This window comes from Canis lupus, chromosome 8, assembly GCF_003254725.2.
Source record: "Canis lupus dingo isolate Sandy chromosome 8, ASM325472v2, whole genome shotgun sequence".
NCBI classification, from domain to species: domain Eukaryota; kingdom Metazoa; phylum Chordata; class Mammalia; order Carnivora; family Canidae; genus Canis; species Canis lupus.
In genome coordinates this window covers 30,555,837-30,578,760 of record NC_064250.1, presented here as the reverse complement: position 1 = coordinate 30,578,760, position 22,924 = coordinate 30,555,837, and the positions used below count along the sequence as shown (strand labels likewise).

Genomic DNA, 22,924 nt, shown 5'->3' with positions numbered 1-22,924 from the left:
CTAGCTACTACAAAGCATGTTACCTGGGAGTCTGGGAAATATAGCATTCAAGAGTTGACCACATTTGGGTTTTCATGCCAGTCAAGTGGGAAGGTCAACTCAGAGAGAGGCATGCAAAGAATGTAGTGTGACTCCTTTGAGAGACTCGGCACAACTGACAGAGTGGCCATGACACAGTGAGGAGAAAGCAAGGGGGAGGATTCAAGGACACTCGGGGGAAATAAAAGGGAAGGGAAGGTTGCCTTATCAGTGTCTTCCCACCTTTTGTAACTCTCTTTAAGAACTCTCAGTTCCTCTTAACCTGCTTTGTTTTCCTTCCTAGCACTTTCTGCCACCCACCGTGTCAACCACACCATAGGCACAGAAATATTCAGTGAAATAATTCATTCAACAAATATTTATTGCATGCCTGCAGTATCTGATGTTCTCTTTCTGATGGTAGGGAAAAGCAGAGAACAAGACTGACCACACCCTTCTTTCACAGACTTTACATTCTAGTGGGGAGGGGGGTTCAGAAGACAAACAGATACACAATACATCTTCCGGTGGTGAACAACATGCCCACAATAAACCAGGATAGGGGGTTTCGAGAAGGTGGTCAAGAAGGCTTCTCTAAGGAAAAGATGAAGACCTGAAAGAAGGTGAAGAAGTGATCCATGCACACATCTAGGGAAAGAGCAATCAGAGGGAACTCCTCTGAAAACTAAAGTTAAGACATATCATGATTAAAACAAATCAAAGGAAGGGCACCTGGGTAGCTCAGTAGGTTAAGTATCTGCCTTCTGCTCAGGACATGATCTCAGGGTCCTGGGATCGAGCCCCACAGACAGACTTCCTGCTCAGTGGCAAGCCTGCTTCTCCCTCTGCCTCTGACCCTCCTCCCTGCTTACGCGCTCATTTGCTTTCTCTCTCTCTCTCTCTCTCTGTCTCAAATAAATAAAATCTTTTTAAAAAACCCAACAAATCAAAGGAATGGACTTTGCTTTCAAATGAAGGAATAGGCTATCCCTTGTATACAGCTGTATCTTCAACTTCTAACACAGTTTGTTCCTTCCCATAAAAAACATAGTTCTGAATAGACAGAAAATAAAAATTTTGAATAAATGAATGACACGAGCCATCTTATTACCACCTAGAAGGACATATGTCCGCCCCATCCTGAGAATCACTGGCTCTAACTAATGTTAATATCATTTGGCCTCAAATAAATTTGTTTATAGTTGAGTCTTGCTACTTATATTGATAACACAAGTTTGATGCAAAAGAGACAGGAATAATATCAACATGGAAAATCCAAAATAAGTATCCATACTATATATGGCTATAGGATTCCCCCACCACTGGAGTGAAGAAATGAGGCTTTTTGACCCAGCAGGTATCTACAGATCAGAAAACCATCAGTTTTGATAGGCCCACAGCAATCACTGTTTCTACCCATCTCTAGGCATTCCTGATAGATGACTAAGTAAATTAGTCTGTCTTCAGAAAATTTCACATTTTAACCTTTGTCCCACTACTAATGTGTTTTAAGTTGGTATAAAAGAGACCAAACTCTAAAATGAGAACTTTCTAGAATAAAGTACTAATTTGAGCTCTTTGACATACTTTCAGACAACGGAAATACAGAAATGTCTTGATTCTTAATATATAAGCTGTACACATTTTAATAACTTAAAGCCTTCCTGAGAGGACTAAAGTAAAACTGAGCAGTTACCTCTTCCTTCCTTCTGGAAAACTAAATTGACACCACACAGGGGGAGAAAAATAAGCTTTTGATAGAAATATTACTTGCTCTCAAAAATCATTTTCCTACCAATAGGCTGCATCAAAATTTAACACTTCCCAGCATAGTCACACTATACAAATGGAAAGAAAAAAAAATCTATAACAAAGAGTACTCATAAATTAAAAAGTAAAAACAGATGCCCTAATGGAAAAGGAGACAGTAAAAACCACAACTGGACCATAAATCTAGGAAAAACTACCATCAAAGAAATGCACCTGAAAATAATAAGAGCCTATCAAAAACACACCTTTTGTTTGTTTTTAATGATAGCCATTGTAGAAAAAAGTATACAGGAAGTCAATACATTTATGTTCATAGGAACGTTCACTGGGCCAAACTCTCAGAAGGACAATATGGTTAACACACTATATACAAAATCTTAAAAGAGCATATGACCTAGAAATGCACTTACAAGTATAGATCCAAAGTAATACCCATGTTTTTAGGGATGTTTATCACAGCATTGCAAGCAACTGGAGGTAACCTAAATGACCACGGAAGGCATAACCATACCATGAAATGCTATACGGTCACTAAAAATATTGTTGTAAGACCATTCACGGCAATGCAGTAATATACAAATGACAAATTCAGTTTAAACAGGCAGTTTAAATAGATTTTTTTCACAGAACAGCACATAAACACATATATACTACTACAATATGTTCATGTGGTTCTAATTTTGTGTGTGTGTGTAAGCAAATTTATTCGTGTATTTGTAGTAGGAAAGAAGACGAAAATATTCATGGTCAACTCATGAATTTAATGAAAGGAAAAACAGGATCATTGGTGCTATTTATGTGATTGTTTTCCCTTTTTCAGTTCTATCATAGAAATGAAATTCTTCCAAGAATGTTGTCTTTTTAAGAACTCGTCTACCCAAATTGCTAGGACCTGGTTTGCACAATTTGATAAATCGTTTTAGACACAGGAGAAAGTATACTTCATAAAATAGAATTCTCAGTTTTTGTGTCAAATTCCATCTCATCCATCTAATGCTTCTAATTCTTTATATTATAATCTGATCTAGTATAAACTTAGCTTGGAACATTTATTTTAATCAGAAAACATGTTAACAATTGTGTTGCCAAGCAATTGGGTAAAGGGCAGTAACTGAAAGATCTTCTATTTCAAGTAATTAAGTCATATTAAAAGTTAAATAATAACCCAAACATAATTAGTGCATTCCATCGAAGAAATTTTACTTTGAGTGCCCACTATGCGCTAAGCACTGTACTGATCATTATTTTGACAGAGCCTTCTTCAGTGATTTGGACCCAAGATAAAAGAAAATGCAAGTCTAGAGGGTTAATCTGAACAGTTGCCCTTAAGCCTAAAGCCCAGTAGAATAGCTCCTCTGGTAAAAATTCCTCTGCTGCATAAAGAAGACCCTGGAGGTTTTATCCCTCAGCTGCTATGTCTTATCTGTAAGCTTTCCAACTCCTGCACATGCGAGACACCCCACCCTACACCCAAACCTCAACACTGAAATATAATTTGCCAAAGATGAAGTCAGTCTAGCACTTAATCACAATTCCAATGGTAAAATAATGCTGTGCTTTATGTGAATCACATTTCAGTGAAAGCAGGCCAACTGAAGCCACCTGTTACTTGCATAGACCCCTCTTTTAGCAGCTCAACAACAAAATACTATAAATACTCATTCTTTATGAAATTGCTCAAAGGTCACTTTGAAGGGGAAGGTTATCAATGGGACAGCTGGCAATAAACTAGCTGTATTTAAAGACTCCACACCTGCATTTTAAAGGGCATTGGTAATTTAGAATGTTGTAATACACTATTACTACATTGTTGGAGAAAATTAATGGAAAATATTACAAAGCGTATAATTTCTAAGACCATTATATTTGATAATTTAACTGTGAACATCATAATCATTTAAATTCTATAAAATACTATTTTCCTGAGCAGTGCACACATCTTTTCAAAAAGTTCACTGAATAATATCAGTGTTACAAATAACCTCCTTAACCTGCTGTAGCAACAGCCTAGATTTCCAACAGCTGTCAAAATAGATTCCAGTATCCATTCTACTCAAGTGTGTTAGGAGAAGATCTTAAAACTGTCAGGAGTGTCAGGATGTGGGTAACTTAGTATAAAATGTAACCCGGCTGACTCCACCAACTACAGAGAAATGGCAAAAGCTTGAAGCAGCTCAAAGAGAAAAGATCAATCAAAGACAGAAGGACAAGGAGATGATCATGTCCAAGAACAGATTAAGTCCCAGCTCCATGCTCAAACACAATAGTTTACCTAACAGGAGCTATAGAAGATAATTTTGAAAAGATAGGTCATTCATTCCCCGTAACAGAGGAGCACCTCCTACATGTCACCCACTCTGCTGGTACTGGGGGCACCTGCTCGTTCAGGACAGAGTTGCCACATATGGCAAATAAAAATACAAGACTCCTCATTAACTTTGAATTGCAGGGGCAGCCCCGGTGGCCCAGAGGTTTAGGGCTACCTTCAGCCCGGGGCTTGATCCTGGAGACCCGGGATTGAGTCCCACGTCGGGATCCCTGCATGGAGCCTGCTTCTCCCTCTGTCTCTCTCTCTCATGAATAAATAAATAAAATATTAAAAAAAAAAAAAACTTTGAATTGCAAATTCACCACTTTTAGCACTATAAGTGATATAGGTATGCCCCCGTGATTCATGGTGTATCTGCAATTCAGAGTTAACTGGATGTCCTGTATTTTGTCTGGCAGCCTATACAAAGGCCTTAAAACACAGGCCCTTCCCTCTGGAAGCCAAAGTTCCAGTGCAGGATATTGATATAAAAGGTAAACATTTTGAACTTTTCATTTTTAAAAAGGTACTCTCATATACATTTCATGAAGATCCACTAATTCTTAATCTTTGTCACCTTACATATAACCATTTGAGAGTAAGTTGCAGGCATCATATTCCTTTATCCCAAAAGACTTCAGTATGCATCTCCTAAAAATCAGGACATCCTCTGATGTGACCAAGGTATAATTTTATTAAGGAAATTTAAAATTGTGTAATATTATCCCACTGTCTCACTCTCCTTTTTTTTAATATTTTATTTTTTATTTATTCATGAGAGACACCGAGAGGGAGAGAGAGAAAGAGAGGCAGAGACACAGGCAGAGGGAGAAGCAGGCTCCATGCTGGGAGCCCAACCCGCGTCTCCAGGATCACGCCCTGGGCTGAAGGCAGCGCTAAACCGCTGAGCCACCTGGGCTGCCCTGTCTCACTGTCCTTTATGGCAATGTTGTTTTCCCCAATCTAGGCTCCAACACAGAACCCCATGTTGTACATAGTGGTCACCTCTCTGTAGATTTCCTTTGCTCTGGAACAGTTCTTCAGCTAACATGGGAATTGTAATCCCACGTGCTACGTGTTGAGCTGGTGGGGTGTAGAAGAGGTGTGGGATCACTGGGGGCCATGGGGCACCTCCTTCTCTTGCCTTCTCCTACCCACATCCACTCTATCCTAGGACCGAACCACAGCTGATAAGCACCACTTGCCCTTTTAACTCTTCAATGAGTTCAACAAAATAACCAAGCATTTCCTGTTTTTACTTCTGCAAGTTTCACCCTCTCTGAATAAGAAAAGGGAGGAGTCTTAAAACCAACAGTAGAGATTCACGTCCAAATTATTTCTTTCTTTTTTTTTTTAATTTATTTTTTATTGGTGTTCAATTTACTAACATACAGAATAACCCCCAGTGCCCGTCACCCATTCACTCCCACCCCCCGCCCTCCTCCCCTTCTACCACCCCTAGTTCGTTTCCCAGAGTTAGCAGTCTTTACGTTCTGTCTCCCTTTCTGATATTTCCCACACATTTCTTCTCCCTTCCCTTATATTCCCTTTCACTATTATTTATATTCCCCAAATGAATGAGAACATATAATGTTTGTCCTCCAAATTATTTCTATCTAAAATACCATGAACTCAACATATACACACAATTGTCAGAATCATACACGAGGTTCAAGTTCAACCTTACAGCTCACAATTTCAATATTTTCACTGTGCTCAGATCATCTGCAAGTACCACAATAATCTGGAAAATGTGCTAACACAGCTCATTCTGCCAGAAAAAGGAAATGTGAGAATAGGGAGGTTTTGTTAAAAACAAATATGACAAGAAACCATTCTCCTTTTCCAACTAAGACTTGTTCGGCAACAGGTAAAGGCGGAAGTAATATTAAAGAATAAAAAGCAAAGCATAATTATTTTCTTGTTTAGCTGAGGTATACAAAAAAATGCAAAGGTTTTAAGTTGGATAATAACTTTTATGAGGAGTTACTTCTTTAATAATAAAACAAAACCCAAACCATGATTATTACACATTTTTAAAGTATCCAGACCTGCCCATTTATGTATAGAATCCCTATAGCATGCTTTCAATTACTTCATGAACACTCATAATGTAGTATCTGCAGGAAGGAGTACAGTGGTCACAACACAGCATTTAGGCAGCCTTTCCCAAAAGATATTCTTTAGCACTCATTTTTGGGTCCTCCACACTCAAAGAGAATGCACCCAACGATCTAATCAATTAAAAGGATGAAAGTGGACACAAACAGAACTTTGACAAGTTACAGCCAGGCCAGGTTGTAGGGACTGTGGGATATAAGCTCCAAGTTCTGGATGAATCATTAGATTCAGGCCTTTCTCCAGGCCCAGAGGTGGCCAGTGTTCATCAAGAGAATCTTGCTAATGAGCAGAAGCTCTGAAAAAGAAGCCATGCTTACTTTTTCTAGATCTTTTAAACACTCACATTCCTGAATTTTGCATCCCAGTGTTTCAGTGAGACCTTTGAGAATAATGCCAGCCTGCATTTGTACAACATGACGCAGTTTACAAAGCATTATATGCATGCATAACCCTGCTTCGTCCTGGTAGTAGCCCTATGACTTTCAGAGGGGTAACTCAATTCACAAATGAGGAAATGGAGATTTAGAATTTAAATAATTTTTACAAGGTAACACACTTCTTTTTTTTTTTTTAATTTTTTTTTAATTTTTATTTATTTATGATAGTCACACACAGAGAGAGAGAGAGGCAGAGACACAGGCAGAGGGAGAAGCAGGCTCCATGCACCGGGAGCCCGACATGGGATTCGATCCCGGGTCTCCAGGATCGCGCCCTGGGCCAAAGGCAGGCGCTAAACCGCTGCGCCACCCAGGGATCCCAAGGTAACACACTTCTAAGTAACCAAGACCCCAACCCAGGGTTTCTGTAAGGTACTAACAAGTGTCAGCATCTATTTCCCTCATCTCATCAGGCCTTTATCACATACTTCTTTGGTAACAGCACTAGGACTATCATCATGTCCTATTTTTTTTTAAGATTTTATTTATTTACTTGACAGAGCGAGAGCACGGCGGGGGACAGCAGAGGGAGAAGGAGAAACAGACTCACCACTGAGCAGGAAGCCTGATGCAGGGCTTGATCCCAGGACCATGGGATCATGACCTGAGCTGAAGGCAGATGCCAAACCAACTAAGCCACCCAAGCACCCCACATCATGTCCCTATTTTATTATCAAATCTTATTGCAGTTAGGCTTTTCTCACAACCAAAATGTAAACCCCTTGTGGACTAGGGCTAGGAGTTAAATTTCTTTGTACTTATTCACGTTCTCTCAACAGAAACATACTGACACCACCTATGTGCCAAGCACATGATTAGGTGCTGGAGGAGAAAGTGAGGAAGACCCAGGCCAGTCTGGAACGTGGATGATGACAATACCCTGTGACCAATGCAGTAAAAGAAGTACCTGCAGGGTGCCAGCAAGCTCTAGGGGGTTGGGGGATACCCCCAGGAGGAATTGTGGTTGGTCTACCACATCATCATGCAAAAGAACTGCTTCACCAACCAGTGAATGAAATCCCTCCCCTAGGCATGGGGACAGTCGTGTACAACACCCAGCTCTCTGCTAGGATTTAGGGGGACTCCAAAGTGGCTGAGTCAGATATTCCGTAAAACAAGAGGACATTATGGAACTGTGATGATGCTAAAATAAAGCCAAACCTTTCTACATTAGAACTCTCTGGTATTTCAAAATATGAATGCCAATCATCTACCAATAAAAATGAATCTGTACTTTACTGTGAGTAAAGAAATGAAAAAGAAGGGGTTGTGGAAAGGACTTCCAGGAGACCAACCTAATGAGCAGTCTTTGACATTCAGGTAAATAGAGCATCAAATAATCATTGAAGTGGTGACAATGGCAGCCGTAGGAAAGTGGTACTATACCAAGGTCTAGGTCATAGATGGTGAGAGAAAGTGCCTGAAGGTAACACCAGCCCTTCCCCACCAGCAGGTAGAAGACCTCAGCTGACCTCAGTCCTCCCACATCTTCAACAGAGGGACTGGCATAGATAAAGTCTCTCCCACCTCCTGAATTTTATGCTGTTAGGAAATGAAATAAGCAGGATTCACTCTTACACCAACGATAACATGTTTTCCTAAACTAATCTTCAGAAATTTTCCACCATTTACAAACAATGAGAGAGCTTGTTTTAATTTACAACCCTCAAGTTGGTGCTTTGCCCAATTCCAGATCCTAAGGAGATCCTGACCCAGCTCATCAATTGCTAGTCTGTCAAAGTCAAGGATGCCATGAACTATTAGATAACACATTCCTCATTCTTTCCTCTCTGCAGCTTGCAGAGCCTGTTTCCTTATCCAAGTCTTGCCCGTTCATGCACAGGCAGCTGAGGCCTCCATTCCACGAGTCCTCCTTACAGGAAGGGAAATGTCTGAATTGATGCTTTTTGCTAATTAAAAAAAGAAAAAAAATGCCAATGGAAACAAGAAGCTAAACCATATCAAGCTACATAGGATTAAAATGGACAAGCCAAAAAGAATTCTTCCAAGATTAGATTTATAAAATGTTAGAGGGAGACGTATTAAAATTACCATTAAATATCCTTAAGCATTTTTCATTTAAACTTCAACATTTTTATCTACCTAAGGACTGGAAGAGACCTGCAGCATTCAAGTGGTGGTGAGGATTCAACACAGGCTTTTGGATCAGAAACACCTCAGGGGCTTTTCTAACCACTCTCCACCTAAACTCCCTCTTGTGTAAAGTGGAGATACGATCTACTTTGTGGATTTACATAATTTTGAAATTAGTCAATAAGCACTTACTACATGCTAAACTCTGGGTCATAAGTACATTATCTAATTACTGCAATATATTGCATTTAATTTGTCACAACCATTAGTTCTGCTTCTTTGTATCATTCATCTGTTTGATAACTGGAGGTAATAGTTGTATAGTTACCTATCTGCACAGTGCTTGACACACAGAAAGTGTTTTTTAGGGGTCCCTGGGTGGCTCAGCCAATTAAGCAGCTGCCTTCGGCTCAGGTCATGATCCCAGGGTCCTAGGTTTGAGCCCCGATTCCCTGGTAAGCAAGGAGTCTGCTTCTCCCTCTCCTACTCCCTCTCCCTCCGCCACTCCCCCTATGTGTGCTCTCTTGTTCTCTCTTTGAAACAAATAAATAGAATCTTTAAAAAAAAAAAAAGTGCGGGACACCTGGATGGCTGGGTTGAGCATCTGCCTTTGGCTCAGGTCGGGATCCTGGGGTCCTGGGATCGAGTCCCACATAAGGCTCCCCAGAGGGAGCGTGCTTCTCCCTTTGCCGGTCTCTGCCTCTTTCTGTGTGTTTCTCATGAATAAATAAATAAAATCTTTAAAAAAAAAAGTGTTTAAAAAAAAAAAGAAAAGGTAGCCATTACCCTGCAAAGAATATATCATATCATCACTTGTAAAACCACATGGAGAAACAACAACAAAAAAATTTGGAGATAGAGATTACAATTATGAGTTACTTCTGCTAATAAATGACTAACACTTTCAGAGCTTAATCATTGCTCTTGTGTGACCCAAAAGAAACAAGATCTAATTCAGTTCACTACATCTTTTCTTTCTTTTTTAAGATTTATTTATTTGAGATAGAGGGAGAAAGGGAGAGAGAACACAGAAGAGGAATAGGTAGAAGCAGATATTCTGCTAAGCAGATGACAGCCAGATGTGGGGCTCGATCCCAGGACCCCAAGATCATGACCTGAACCAAAGGCAGATGCTTAACCGACTGAGCCACCCAGGCACCCCTATTATATCCTCTCTTAAATAGGGTGGTCCTACTCATCATAGTGAGCTAGCCTCACCTCACTGCCTACTTCAAAAGAAAACCAAAAAATCATTCTACGTATTTCTTAAAAACCACAAATAGGTGGCACAAACAGGTCAAGAAGTTCAGAAGGAATACACTGGAAAGAATCTAAAGAAGATGAGACACCTGGGTGGCTCAGTGGTTGAGCATCTGCCTTTGGCTCAGGGCATAATCCTGTAGTCCTGGGATCGAGTCCCACTTCGGGCTTCCAGCATGGAGCCTGCTTCTCCCTCTGCCTGTGTCTCTGTCTGTGTGTGTGGGGGTGGGGGTGGAGGGTGGGGGGTGGGGGGGAGGGTGTCTCATGAATAAATAAATAAAATCTTAAAAAAAATAAAACTAAAGAAGACTCTTAAGACGACCCTTATTCATTCACTCATATTGTCTCTCTCCTCTGCTCCCAATAGCTTTGTTTTCTTATCTTTATACCTGATTCACCTAAACCATAGAATCTTAAGGTTGGAAGGGACTTTGGAGGTCATCAAAGAGATCACAGTTTTCTTTTTTTTAAAGGAACCTACTGAGTCCCTGCAGTGGAGAAGCACGTGGAATAGTCTGGAAGTCAGACCGCTTGTTTCCTCTCTGACCAATGGAATAATGACAGCTCCTACCTCCTTTCATAGGGTGCCTGGGATGGATAAATGAGATAATGTATGCAAGGAATTTAGTAATGTGCCTGGCACAGAGCAGGCACTCAGTAAATAGGAGCCAGTCTTATTCAGAATTATTCAGTGCCCTGCACTGTTCCAAATGCTTGCCCACCTCTGGTGAAAGCCAAGCCACTGCCTCCTACAGCAGCTTAGGCCACTGTCTGGGAGCTCTAATCATTACAAAGCTTTTCTTTACTTTGAGCTGAAGGAACTTTGGCTTCTATATGCTACCCTCTACGTGGATGCAGAATTAAAGCCCTCAACTCTGCACCAGACTTTCAAGGAACCAATGACAAGTGTCATGTTCTCTGCCCATCTGTTCCTCTACTCTAAATGCTCCCCTGGTTCCTCAAGTGCCCCACCAGCCTCTTTCCTCTGGCCACATCCTGACCTGTCCATCTCCCTCAAAGTGTGTACCAGAACTGCTCCCTGGACTCAAGGGACAGTCTGGCCTGCAGAGAAGACCCATTTCTGAAGACAATATCATTATATACTATATTATACAGATAATGTATTATTAAAGGTTTAAGTGGCTTTGGAAGCAACCGCATCGTGCCATTAATCATTCTAAATTCTAGGTCTACTAAGAGCCAGGACTCCTTTTCCTGCACGCTACCGCTAAGCCATCCTCTTCGACCCGAGGTTTAGGAGATACAAACGTAGAGGCTATGCTAACAGTGATTCAGGAGTCATCCTGTTACATTCAAAATTTTTTTAAAAGATTTTATTTATTTACTCATGAGAGACATACACAGAGAGGGGCAGAGACACAGGCAGAGGGAGAAACAGGCCCCATGCAGGGAGCCCAATGTGGGACTCCATCCCGGGTCCCCAGGATCACGCCCTGGGCCGAAGGTGGCACTAAACCGCTGAGCCACCCGAGCTGCCCTACATTCAAATATTTTGGATCATGAGTTTGTCATCAGGGCCCCCTAGGTTCAGCTATCCCTCTAGGTTCACCCATAGATTTGATAACTCCACCTTCTCAGCACAACTTACCCTGCAGTCCTCGCTGTGGCCACCAGCCTCAGGCGGGTATAACATGACAGCACCTTGCCTCAGCTGTACTTCTCTCTAGCTTTCTGCCTTGTGGCTTCTCGGATACCACACTGTGGGACACTGAAGAAGGCTCAGCACTCACACACGTACTAAGCTGGTAGCGCAGAGACTCGATACCCCCAGGGCAGCCCTTGACCAAGGGGAGCAGGGAGCCATGGACACAAGCCACCTTGTCTAGCTCTTCTGAGGCACAGTCAGCAGCAGTGAAGCTGGATAACATAATCTTGTGTTGGCTTTTCCTCCTCCTGTTTCTTTCCGCAGTACCCTTTCCTGTCCCTGGGATCAGTGCCCTAAATAAACTACCTGCATGCCAGCCCTTGCCTAAGGCTCTGCTTTCTTGGGGACCCTAGGTGAAGTCACACGTTAACATGAATAATGATGTAGAACATATGAGCCTGAGGCACGGTACCAAAGTCCTCCCTTTAAGGCTGACAGAGGCCTGAGCCAGGCCTGCCTGTCAGTTACTGGAGCCACGCTAAGGCCACATAACTCGACTCTGACCCAGCCTTCATGCCTCCACTTTATTCAGCAGGAAACAAGGGGATTTGTGAAAGGCTGCGCTAAAACTCAGATACGGGAATCAGAATTCCTGTGATCTGTCCAGAATACAGAAGTCTCTTGTATGCAATCTCCCTTCCTCTCCCATTCTCCCATCAAAAAGGAAATGATATTAGCTCGTCGCGACCCATTCTTCCCATTCTTAGGAAAACCAGGCCGCTTCCTAATTCCTCATCCAAATGCTCACAAATCAAGTTTCAATTGTTCTTCTGGTATCTGACACAAGACTTGTGTTACTACTTGTGTTACTTCACAGGTCCTTGCACAGAATCTACTTTCTCCCACCTTTTTTCTTTTACAGACGGAGAATGTTATTTATCTAGGTTTTCATGATTCCTCTATTCCTTTATGACTCTTCAGGAATTCAAAAGTGATTCAGCATTGCCAATTCAGTCACATTTCAATCACGTATTTGCTGCACATACTCACACAGACCAAAATGTATACGATGAAAGTCAATGCTCTGTATTTATGCTGCACACACAAACACTTGAATTCTACTGACAGATCAGGATGGGCTGCCTCAGAAATTCCGATGATTGTGCTGTATGGGAGTGCACTGGGGAAGTAGGAAGAGAGATCTCTGCCATCCGGTCTCTGGAATTAACATTCCTGCTCTTTCCAGCTCAACTTTACAGCCCATAGCATCAGCAAAAAACGAATCTCTCCTGGAGCCTCATTTTCCATGGGACACTGATCATTAGAATGCCTAGAAATTCCAGCAGGGGCACCTCTAAAAAGCTCAGGGAAAATGCTATAACAGAGCTCAGCTCTGCTCTCCTCAAACCCAGACTCATTTCGGGCTGGAAGAGTCAGTTCTAATGTCTCTGAGCCAGGGGAAGAAATCGTAGTGCTTGGACAGAGACGATTTTCAAACTGCTCTCCTTGGAGTTAGGGTTGGAGGTGGGAAGAGGGAGGGGCATCCACTTTCCATAAGCCTTCAGAGAAATTTACATCTGCAAACAAAAGTCTTCTGATACACATCCATAAAACTTGAAAACCAATGCACCAATTGCCTCTAAATAACTTTCCACCTCTCGTAAGTCTACCCTCTTTCTACTCAGTGAGTGGTCCGCAGACCTGCAGCAGCAGCAGCATCACCTGGGGGCTTATTAGAAATACAGACCTCCTCAATGAGAGTTTTCAGTTTAACAAGATCTCCAAATGATTTGTAAGCACATTATATTTTGAGAAGTAGTCTAAGTCACGTTTGTCTTTTCCTACACATGTTGAAAATGTGCCTGCTGAACACTAGTTCTAATCAAAGTAACACATAAAAGTATCCTACTAGGAGGAGCCAAGAGAACTATTACTACATTTGATAATTTTATAGATAACTTTAGGGATAAAAATATTAGGTAAGCAGATGTTTCATTTTCCTACCTTTAAACATTAGAAGTAACGGAAGTGTTTGGATTACTCCTTCCATTCAGGAGATCATTCCTGATGAACAGGCATCATGCTCCCCTATCTCTAACGTATTCCTATTCACTCTTCAAAGGCCCAGGGAGTCTGCTCCTTAGATGGCTCATGCATGGGATCCCCCTATGTGTGTGGTTTCCTTAATAAAACTTGCGTTAGAGATTTTAAAAAGGCAAGAATTGTGTGGGCCTTATAGCACTCATTTCAAATGACACATTCAGGTTTATTTCTTCCACTCATTATTGCTTGGACTACCCAGCCCATCCTGTTCTCTCCCAGGTTTGTTCTTCCATGGGAACCCCAGCATTTAGTAACTGTTCATAGTCCAACCAATATATATATATATATATATATATATATATATATATATATATACTTGTTTTACTTCCACAACTCAAGTCTAAGTTCCTTGAGAAGAATCATTACACCTACTTTACCTTTCAACATGTACCTTGCTCTCAGATAGGGGCTAGGGTATTTGGTGAATTAATAGGTGATGAGGAACTTGGTACCACAGTTTCTTACCCAATAGTCTTTGCCAAGAACCATCTGATGGTATCATCTAATGTGTAAAAGAAACCACTGAATCATTTGATTTTTTTTCCCCTGGGAAACCAAGTGAAGGAAAACCGTATTACAGTGTTGATATGTGGAATGAGAACAAAACTCTACAACTAGCTTGAGTCCAACTGAGTGACATGATCCTGCATAAAAGCAGGCTATTTCGTCCCAAACTCCACACTGGCTTCTGGAGTACAGGTTTCAAAGCAAGGCCCCAGCCTTGACTAGCTAACCAAGAGAGAAAGAAAGCTCAGCTCCCATTCTGAAAGTTCTGCTTTCCTTGGGAGATTCCTGCCTCAGGCAGCTTCACAGATTCAAAAAAATAGCTCAGAGGAGATATCTTATTCTGCATCTTAATCTATGTGAACTGGTGGAAGTCAGTAAGGCCTTGGAAGGAATGATTAGGAGGAATGGAAAGAAAGGAACCAGCTAAAAACTCAAAGCAACAGTAATATATTAAAAAGAAAAAAAGCACCACACCTTTCCTAGCAGATGAGTTATACAGAGCACTTCACTCAGAGATGCAAACCTCCAAATTTCTCCTCAGGTCAAGGAAGAGAGGTACTTTGTCTTCTCTGGTGGTGTCACCATTCTCTTTAGAATCACACCTGTGCAGGATTCACTGGGAAGTTTCCGGCTACTTCTCAAGCCCTCATGGCCTTCATTTCACCCTGCTTTATTTATTTAAACATAAACACACCAATGGACTGCTGTTAAGTTTGTCTGCTTCTTACTTACTTTGACGGGACCTGTTTAGAACACATACTCAGTTGCTGAAGCCCTGGAGCACCCAAACTAAACAACCAAATCCAATTTCTTCACAACAGAGGGTATAAATGTGTGTGACCTGCCACCCGTCACGCTAGGTCAACCCACAGAAAATGACAACACCCTAAGTGGAAAGTGCTTCAGATAGAAAGTCCTTACACATCTCATTCAACAAAACGACTTCTGCTTTTCATATTTACCAACTGAAGGAAAAAAGTGTTATGTAGGAAAACTGGGCCAGGGTTGAATTTTTTTTAAGATTCAACATGATAAAGAATAGAACAAAACTGAGATGCAGATGATGGAGTGAAGCAGACTCATATCTTTTCAGGGGGCCAAGTCATCTACAATCTCTTCCTGATAATCCTTCAGATAAAAAGGTTCCTGTCATCTACAAAATCATTATTCATATAAAGTCTACATTAATTCGAGACAACTTTACATAAATTAGAGGCAAATTTAAGCCTTCGTGATAGAATAGGCCCTCACTGCATTATTAACAAGTAACTTCTGGACAATATCAAGGTTTTATTAGCTCCATTTTACAGATAAGAAAACTGAGGCTCAGAAATTAATTGACTAGCCCACTCTGATTTCAAAATCCAAACTCTAAGAATCCTTTACAACATATGCCTTCCCATGGATACAAATAAATGCCCACCTGAACAATACCTTCTTTTCGTCTCCACATCAATCCTTTCTTCTTCCCCACAGATCAATGCTGAAAGCAACAAAGCTGCCCTGAGCTGATGATGCCACCAGGTGACCAAAATGGAAACTGAACTGAACCAAACTTTGCCTTACTTCTCCCATTTTTGCCTCTCAGAGAATCATGCATATATTAGAAGGTCTTTCCCAAAAGTGTACAAATACACACACAAATGCACACACACACATACACCTTCCTTCTTTTAACTCCTTTCCTAAAAGCCCTGTTGGGTTTTCTATCATCTCTGCAGGATTGAGTCCAAACACCTTAGCTGGCAAAATTCTGCATACCCACACAGCATCTGTTTTAACTTCGGCCTCTTAGAGGTCAGCATTCTGTACTCTCCTAGCCACTCTGAACTCACCATTTCCTGCACAGGCCCTTTCAGAAGGCAACATTTTTATCGAAGCTATCCCTTCTGCTCGAAAAATGCCTTCATGCCTACTCTCAACAATCCTTTGGACTTACTGAACCAACTCCCATGCACCCTTCAAAATTCAACACAAACACATCCCTTCTCCAGTGAAGTCTTCTCTGACTCCCCCAGACAATTAGCTGCTAGATTCACAATGCTCCCAGAAGCCCTCCCTCCATCCTTTTTATTCCCATACCTATGCTTCAGCACCTATGATACCACATTAGTCACTCAACACTGGGTATCTATGCACCAAGCACTGGAACATAATAAGGTACCTCTGTGTTCCCACTGCACAACACAGGGGCAGGAGAGCTGTAGGTAGTCAGAAAATGAGTGCTGAATGAGTAAGCAAAAGGAAGAACTCCAAACAAGATCTTCTCCAGTATCATCAGAAAAATCTCAATTCTTCTGCTTTCCTTTGACTCCATTTGTGATCTAAAAAAGTAACTCAGGGTATGGCATGCCAAACACCATAAAAAAAATCACAAAAGCAACATCTTCACTCTCTAAGGAAAGTAAATATGCACACAGGTCCTTTTTCAATCTCCACAATTAGTTTTGTCTCCAGCATTGCCGTTTCAGATCTTTTCTCTTGTATTTAAATGTTAAGTAAAGCAACAATCTTTTTGCCATTTATTTACTACAAACATATGCAATTGCGCCACAAAGTATGCACTGTTTTGTAAATCTTTATGGATTTACTTGTGCACATCCGTTTCTTACAGTTTCCATTGCAAAACTTATTTCAAGTCCAAATGACAAAAGTCATGAATAAACAATGCCATCCAACCTATTTTTCTTTAGGAAACTGCAAGTAAAATCAAAAAGTTCCATTTTTGCCATTTTTATGCATCACAGGACCTGTTAGGCCCAGAAACAAACTGAGACTCCAGAAGTCTCCAGGTTAATCTGGGCTGGTGGCTAAAGTGCTAATCTGCGATTTGAGGGTTCTGGAAACCAACTTCTACTTAGGAACAATACCCACTTACACATAATCTAGAGTGAAACTCTCTCTCTCTCTCTCTCTCACACACACACACACACACACACACAAACCCATAGGGATTGGCTCAACCATTTTTTTGGATCTCAGATGACCATGAACCCGAGGCAAAGGATAAACCAGTGAATCACTAACTTCTCAACAAATTCTAAATTTAAGAAAAAAAAAAAAACAAAAACAAATTCTAAATTTAAGAGACTAAAAAGTTAGCGTCAAAATACATCCCACAGATCTCCAAACAAACCATGTCTGATGTGAAAAATTATCTCTATTTAAAGTCAGTCCTGGAGAAATCAGAACCAAGTTCATTCTATGACTAATTAAATTTTTTATTATACTGAGATCATGCCTCAGATATGAATTTGGTTCCCATTCACCAAGGTTTAAAATCTCTCAACACCAGAAGAAATATGTGTTTTTTTAATTGATGATTACAAAGTAAAGTAAGTGAGACATGATGATTTTGGTATAGGAAACCTCAGCCAGCCAATGAATGAGTCATTCTACACAACCTAGTTTTCTGAATGGGTATGAGCCTTACACACCAAAACAGCCTTGGAGGTTAATTATCTTGAGTGTCAATATTTTCAAAGTTTATGGCATATTTCCCTCTCTTCTCAAAAAGCGTATTTAAAAACGTACCATTTCTGGTAGTTCACTCTCATTCACGGTAAACAGTAATTACTGATTTACATTATTACAGAGTAATGCCTGCAAGATCAATTGAGGGTTCCTACTCTCACATTCCCAAACCTTCAGGGCTTCTGTTCCCAATTCCTGTGTCTTAAGTTATAACGTCTCTATTTTTCCCAGCTGCCAAGCTCTCTAGGGTCACTTTGCACTGCTGGTTACAGCTGCCCACATCCCATTCTCAATGTGCTACCCCTAATATGCTATGGATTACTTTTCACATTAAAAAAAGTCGTTAGGGTTGTTGTCTAAAATAAAAATGTTAAAAAATAATAAAATAAAAATATGTTCTAAGAAAGGGTTTGAAGTATTCTCTCATACTTCATGTCATCTATTCTGGTTGCTGAGTGGGCATTTATGCCCCTTTCCTGGTTCTTGGCTAGGTTCCAGATATGTGAGAGCGCCACACTCCAGACATGGATATACCATGACAAATCCTGATGCTCTTTATGATCCCCATAGAGAAGTATATGGAACCATCACACAACCTTCCTAATGAATTTCTGTCCTGGCCACACAACAAAACAAGTGCAAAGGTTTCCAAGGAAGCAAAATCTCCAGGTTGAAAGATTAATTCAGAAACCGGAAAACAGTCCCTGTCTTACGTAATGGCTCTAGATTTTGTACCTCTATAGCACTTGGCAGCATGAACAGGTAGGTTTTCACAAGTAAGTGCAGTAAAATAAAATTGGGGGTGGGGGGAGATTACCAAATGACTTATAAAAACTCAGAGAAGTTCATATTTTTCTTGAGTTTATAAATGACAAGATTTTTTAGAGTAAGCAACTACTTTTTACACCACACATTTAATGCTTTCACTTGCTGAACTGATGCTATGTGGAGAAAAAGTCTCTTTTAACTCAGAGGGCAAAAAATGTTGCTCTAACATTTGAGTAACCTAAAGATTCATTATCAGTATTTGAAATAGTCTCTACAGGCACTGAAGTCAAGCATTCAACATCAATTACTATACTTAAATCGTCTGCATTCTATAACACACGAAAGTTTACATAACCTTGTTTGTCCAACCTTGAGAAAACAAATATCAAGCAGGTGAACCAGGCAACCCTGTCATATCAAGGACAGAAGTCAAGAGAGTAGATCATCGGTTTTCCTAGTTATGCTCCTACACCCTTATGAAGGAGGCTGGCCCTTAGGCTATTTATAAATGTGGAACTAAACTGAACAGAAGGGGCCCTGCCTCTGCCACCCTTGTGAGTAACAGGGTGGGCTGTCTGGGCTCGGGGCTGAATCCCAGTGGGGCCTGTGTGATCTCTCTCAGTGTGGCCTTCCACACCTGGCAGCACAGGGACCTCTGGGTGCAGCCCTGAGTGGTCAGGAAAAGAGCTGTGAGGATTTCCCGGCTGACTTCCAGCCTATGATTCTATATATGGAAACATCCCATCCAAGGGTTTTCAGCCTCATGAGCACCACATCAGGGAGGAGGAGTAAGGAGGGAGGCCAGCTCTCCTCTTGCTGCCCTGACAGCACGCTCACTCACTTTAGTTTCTCCCAGGCCCGGCTGCCCTGGACTGGACCTTGTCATCAAATGGCAGCCCAGACCTCTGCTGAGTCTTGCAGGCTGGCGGCTTTAACATGGAACAGCTGGAAGAGGACCCTGCATTCTTTTCTCTGCGTAAACACTGGGGGCTCTGTTCACCCTCCTGCTGCAGCATGAGCTGAAGAATTTCCCCTATCCAAAATTACAACCAACAGACCTTTCTCCATCCCATTTCCTTACCCCACACCTCCCCACCCGGGGATATAATTTCTGTCTGTCACCACCCATGCTAGCAAATAGAAAACTGCTGAACCTTCCCTGTATATTCACTTTCTATACTAGTTGAGATGTCTGTAAATGCTAGCAGAGTAATATGACACAATTCTGTTATATTCAGTAAAGTTTTCCAACAGAAAGCATTAAGGGCCCTGGTTCATGCCTGCTTTCCACCGAGACCCTTCCTGTAAGATCCTTTCTACAAGATTCATTCCTATCAATACCAGAAGGCCCTGAAGGATAAGTATAACCCCACAGTATACAAACTGCAAATATCATTTGAATAGTCTGTAGCGTCACCTGCATATTGGTCTGAAGACAGGGCTCTAAAACTGGAATATCCATGGGGGAAAAGGAATAATAACATTGAATATCCATGTATTCCTCATACAGCCTAATCAAAGCTTGGCTTTCTGAAGGGCAGTCCGGCTTCTTCATGTGTTGCTGAAATCCAGAGAGCCACGTTGCCCAAAAGAAAAAGAATGAGAAAGGGGGTAAAAAAAAAAAAGCCCAGAAAATCCAGACTCTACGTGACCTGACTTACTTATTTCCCAGGAAACTGCATGAGAGAAAAATCAATCATTCATGCTACCGTGGCTACCACACGGAATGGGCTGAAGGAGTTGACAGTAGGCAAAACACCAAAGCGGCCAGCGGAGGTAAGTGGGCGGCAGGGACCGGCGGGGGGGGGCGGGGGGGCGGCGGCCCAGGGCCCCGGGGCTCGCGCCCTCCGCGCACCCGCCGGCAGGAGGCCGGGGGCGGGGCCCAGGCCCGAGGCTGGGCGGCAGGACCGGGTGGGGGAGGGAGGCCGGGGGGACCAGGCGGGACAGCGGTGGCCGCGCACTTACCGGGGCTGTTGGCCTCGCCTTCCAGGACGTGCAGCTCGGCGCAGTCGGCCAGCGAGTGCTCCAGGCAGAGCTGGAGGAAGCGGGCCTGGGTCTGGCTCACGCGCTTCAGCAGCGACAGCAGCGCAACAGTCTGCTCGCACTCGTTCCAGCCCTTAAACCAGCCCGCCAGCACCCCGACCTGGTCGCGAAACATCATGGTTAGGGGGCGGCCCTCGGTCTACGAAGCCCCCTCGGCGCCCCAGCCCGCCCCGCCCGCCCCAAAGTTTGGCGGAGCCGCAGCCCCACGGCCGCCGGAGACGCGTTCCCGTTCCAAGGTGGCTCTGGTGCCCGGACGCTGCAGGTACTGCCTCGGCTCCTGCCTCTCTCGTCTGGTTGCAGTTACGTTCCGGCGGTTCTGGCTGATTTCCCCAGAGATGATGACAGACAGTAGCACGGAAATGTTTCTTTTTCAAAAAAAAAAAAATAACGATTAAAAAAAAAAATTTCCCCACAAGGCACACAAACTGAAAGAATGCTCTTTCCCCCCCTTCGCGCAGCTTCGGGATGGTGATTTCCGGCGTCCCGGGGTCTCTTCCCCGCTGGGCGGCAGCTCGGACCCTTCACACCCGCATTCCCGAGCGGCGATCACCACTGGAAGGAGAGAAAGGCTGCAGTGAGACCTCGGCCAGCGAGAGAGCGCGCCCGGGAAACGAGTGCATCACAGGGGGCGGGGGGGGGGGGCGCCCCGCGGGGGGTTTGGTTCCCCAGATTCCGGCAGCCCCCTCCGCACCCGGATGCGCGAGAGGAGCTACTGCCGTGCTGGGAACGGCCAGGAACCTCCTTCCCAGGTGCGGGAGGAGACCCCACGGCTTCCTGTTGCTGCCTCTGCGAACGGCTGGTGCTCCCCACACACCCCACCCGGGGTGGCCTCGAGGGCTGAGCCTGCAAACGCCAGCACCAGCAACAGATCTTCCTCGCGCGGAAAACTTGCAATGCGGCTGCGAAGGGGCGCGGGGGTGGGGGTGGGGGCTAATGCAAAACAGAGGCGGAGGCAGCAGCAGCCCGAGTTCCTTCCTCCTCCTCCTCCTCCTCCTCCTCCTATACCTCCTCCTCTGCCCACCTCCTCCTCCTCCTCCTCCTCCTCGTTCTCTACCTCCTCTACCACCTCCTCCTCCTCCTCTCTTCCTCCTCCTCCACCTCCTGGAGAAGCAGCCGAGCGGCTGCAGCTCCATCTACAGCAACAGCCAGCATCTCCACCGCCAGGCGCCCCTCTGGATTTAGGCCGTGAGCAGCCGCGGCAGCAGCTCGAGACAAAAATAAACTCCCCACCCAAAGCTCCGCGCCCAGCGGGCGGAGGCGCAGCGGAGCCCCGGTTCCCCCGCGCCCCGCCGCGCCGCGCCGCGCCAGCCCACCCGGGCGGTCTCCGAGGGCCTGCTTCGCCCAGAGCGATCAGATGTGTGCGTGCGTGCGCGTCTGTGTGTACGAGCGTGTGTGCTTTAGGCATTCCGCCCCGGCTGCCACCGCCTACGGGCGGGTCCCGCCGGCCCAGCGTCTCGCCCGCGCTTCCCAGGCCGAAGGCTGCACGGCCCCGGGCGCGCGCCGAGCGCGGGGACGGCCGGAGCCCGGAGCCCTGCTTCCCCCGGCGGGCAGGGCGGCTCCGCGGACACTGCGGCTCCGCGCCGCCCGCACACGCCCCCCAACGACCGCAAAGAAGAAAGTTCGGCTTCGGGGGCTCCCCCCTCGTACGCCTGTCCGGGGGGCCGCGGGCTGCGGGGCGAAGAGCCCGGCGGCTCAGCCCTCGAGGGGCCGCTGGCAGCCAGCATCCCGCCTCGCGCCTCGCGCCTCCCGCCTCGCGCCTCCCGCCTCCCGCCTCCCGCCTCCCAAAAGTTCCCGAGCAGAGGGGGAAGTCTCTCGGGAAGGGGACCCCGGGACCCTCCCGAGGTCGGAAGGCTGGGGGCGCTCACCTCGGCGCGGCTCATCCCGGCGGCTCGGGGCCCGACGCGTGGGTCGGGGCCGCGGCGGCTCTCAGCGAGGCTGCGGGCGCCCGGGGCGCGGGCCGCGGGCCATGCCGTCGGGGCGGGCGGCGCTGAGAGAGTGCGGCGCTGCGGGTCCGGGCCGCCGCCGCCGCCGCTGCTGCTGCCCCCAGTGTCGGCTCGCGGAGGACTGAGCCGCCGGAGCCGGAGCTCCCCACATGCTACTGATTAACATACACCATTACATCATGGGCTTGGCAGGGAGCGCCCGAGAGGGGGGAGAGGAACCCGGGCGGCGGCGGCGGCGGCGGCGGCGGCGGCACGCGGGGGGAGCCGGGGGGAGGATCCCCGGACCCGGCCGGCGACGGGGGTGGGGGGGCGGATTCCTAAGTGGGGACCGGAGGAGGGGAGGGGAGCGGAGAGGGAGGAGCCGGATGGCGCAGAGGGTCGGGCTGGAAGGACCGCCCCGCACAGGGAAGAAGTTTGGAGAAGGGGAGGGGTCCGAGTGGATTCTTCCCCTGGCCTCCAGGGACTTCTGGAG

The 22,924-nt window shown here is 44.7% G+C and overlaps 1 protein-coding gene across 3 annotated transcripts in view; it reads right to left on the bottom strand.

Moving 5' to 3' along the window:
- Positions 1–22,496, bottom strand: part of SAMD4A (sterile alpha motif domain containing 4A) — a 216,675-nt gene extending 194,179 nt beyond the window's left edge. Inside the window, exons 1-2 of one of the 3 annotated variants that reach the window (XM_049113199.1) lie at positions 22,375–22,496; positions 20,432–21,061 (exon numbers count right to left, since the gene is read on the bottom strand). In XM_049113199.1, the coding sequence (XP_048969156.1) occupies positions 20,432–20,627 (196 nt within the window). In that variant the 5' untranslated portion in view covers positions 20,628–21,061; positions 22,375–22,496. Of the gene's footprint in view, positions 1–20,431; positions 21,062–21,563; positions 21,696–22,374 lie in introns of those variants that run through there. The other 2 variants (XM_025443464.3, XM_049113200.1) reach the window with 2 other exon arrangements.
- Between the last annotated feature and the right edge of the window lie 428 nt (positions 22,497–22,924).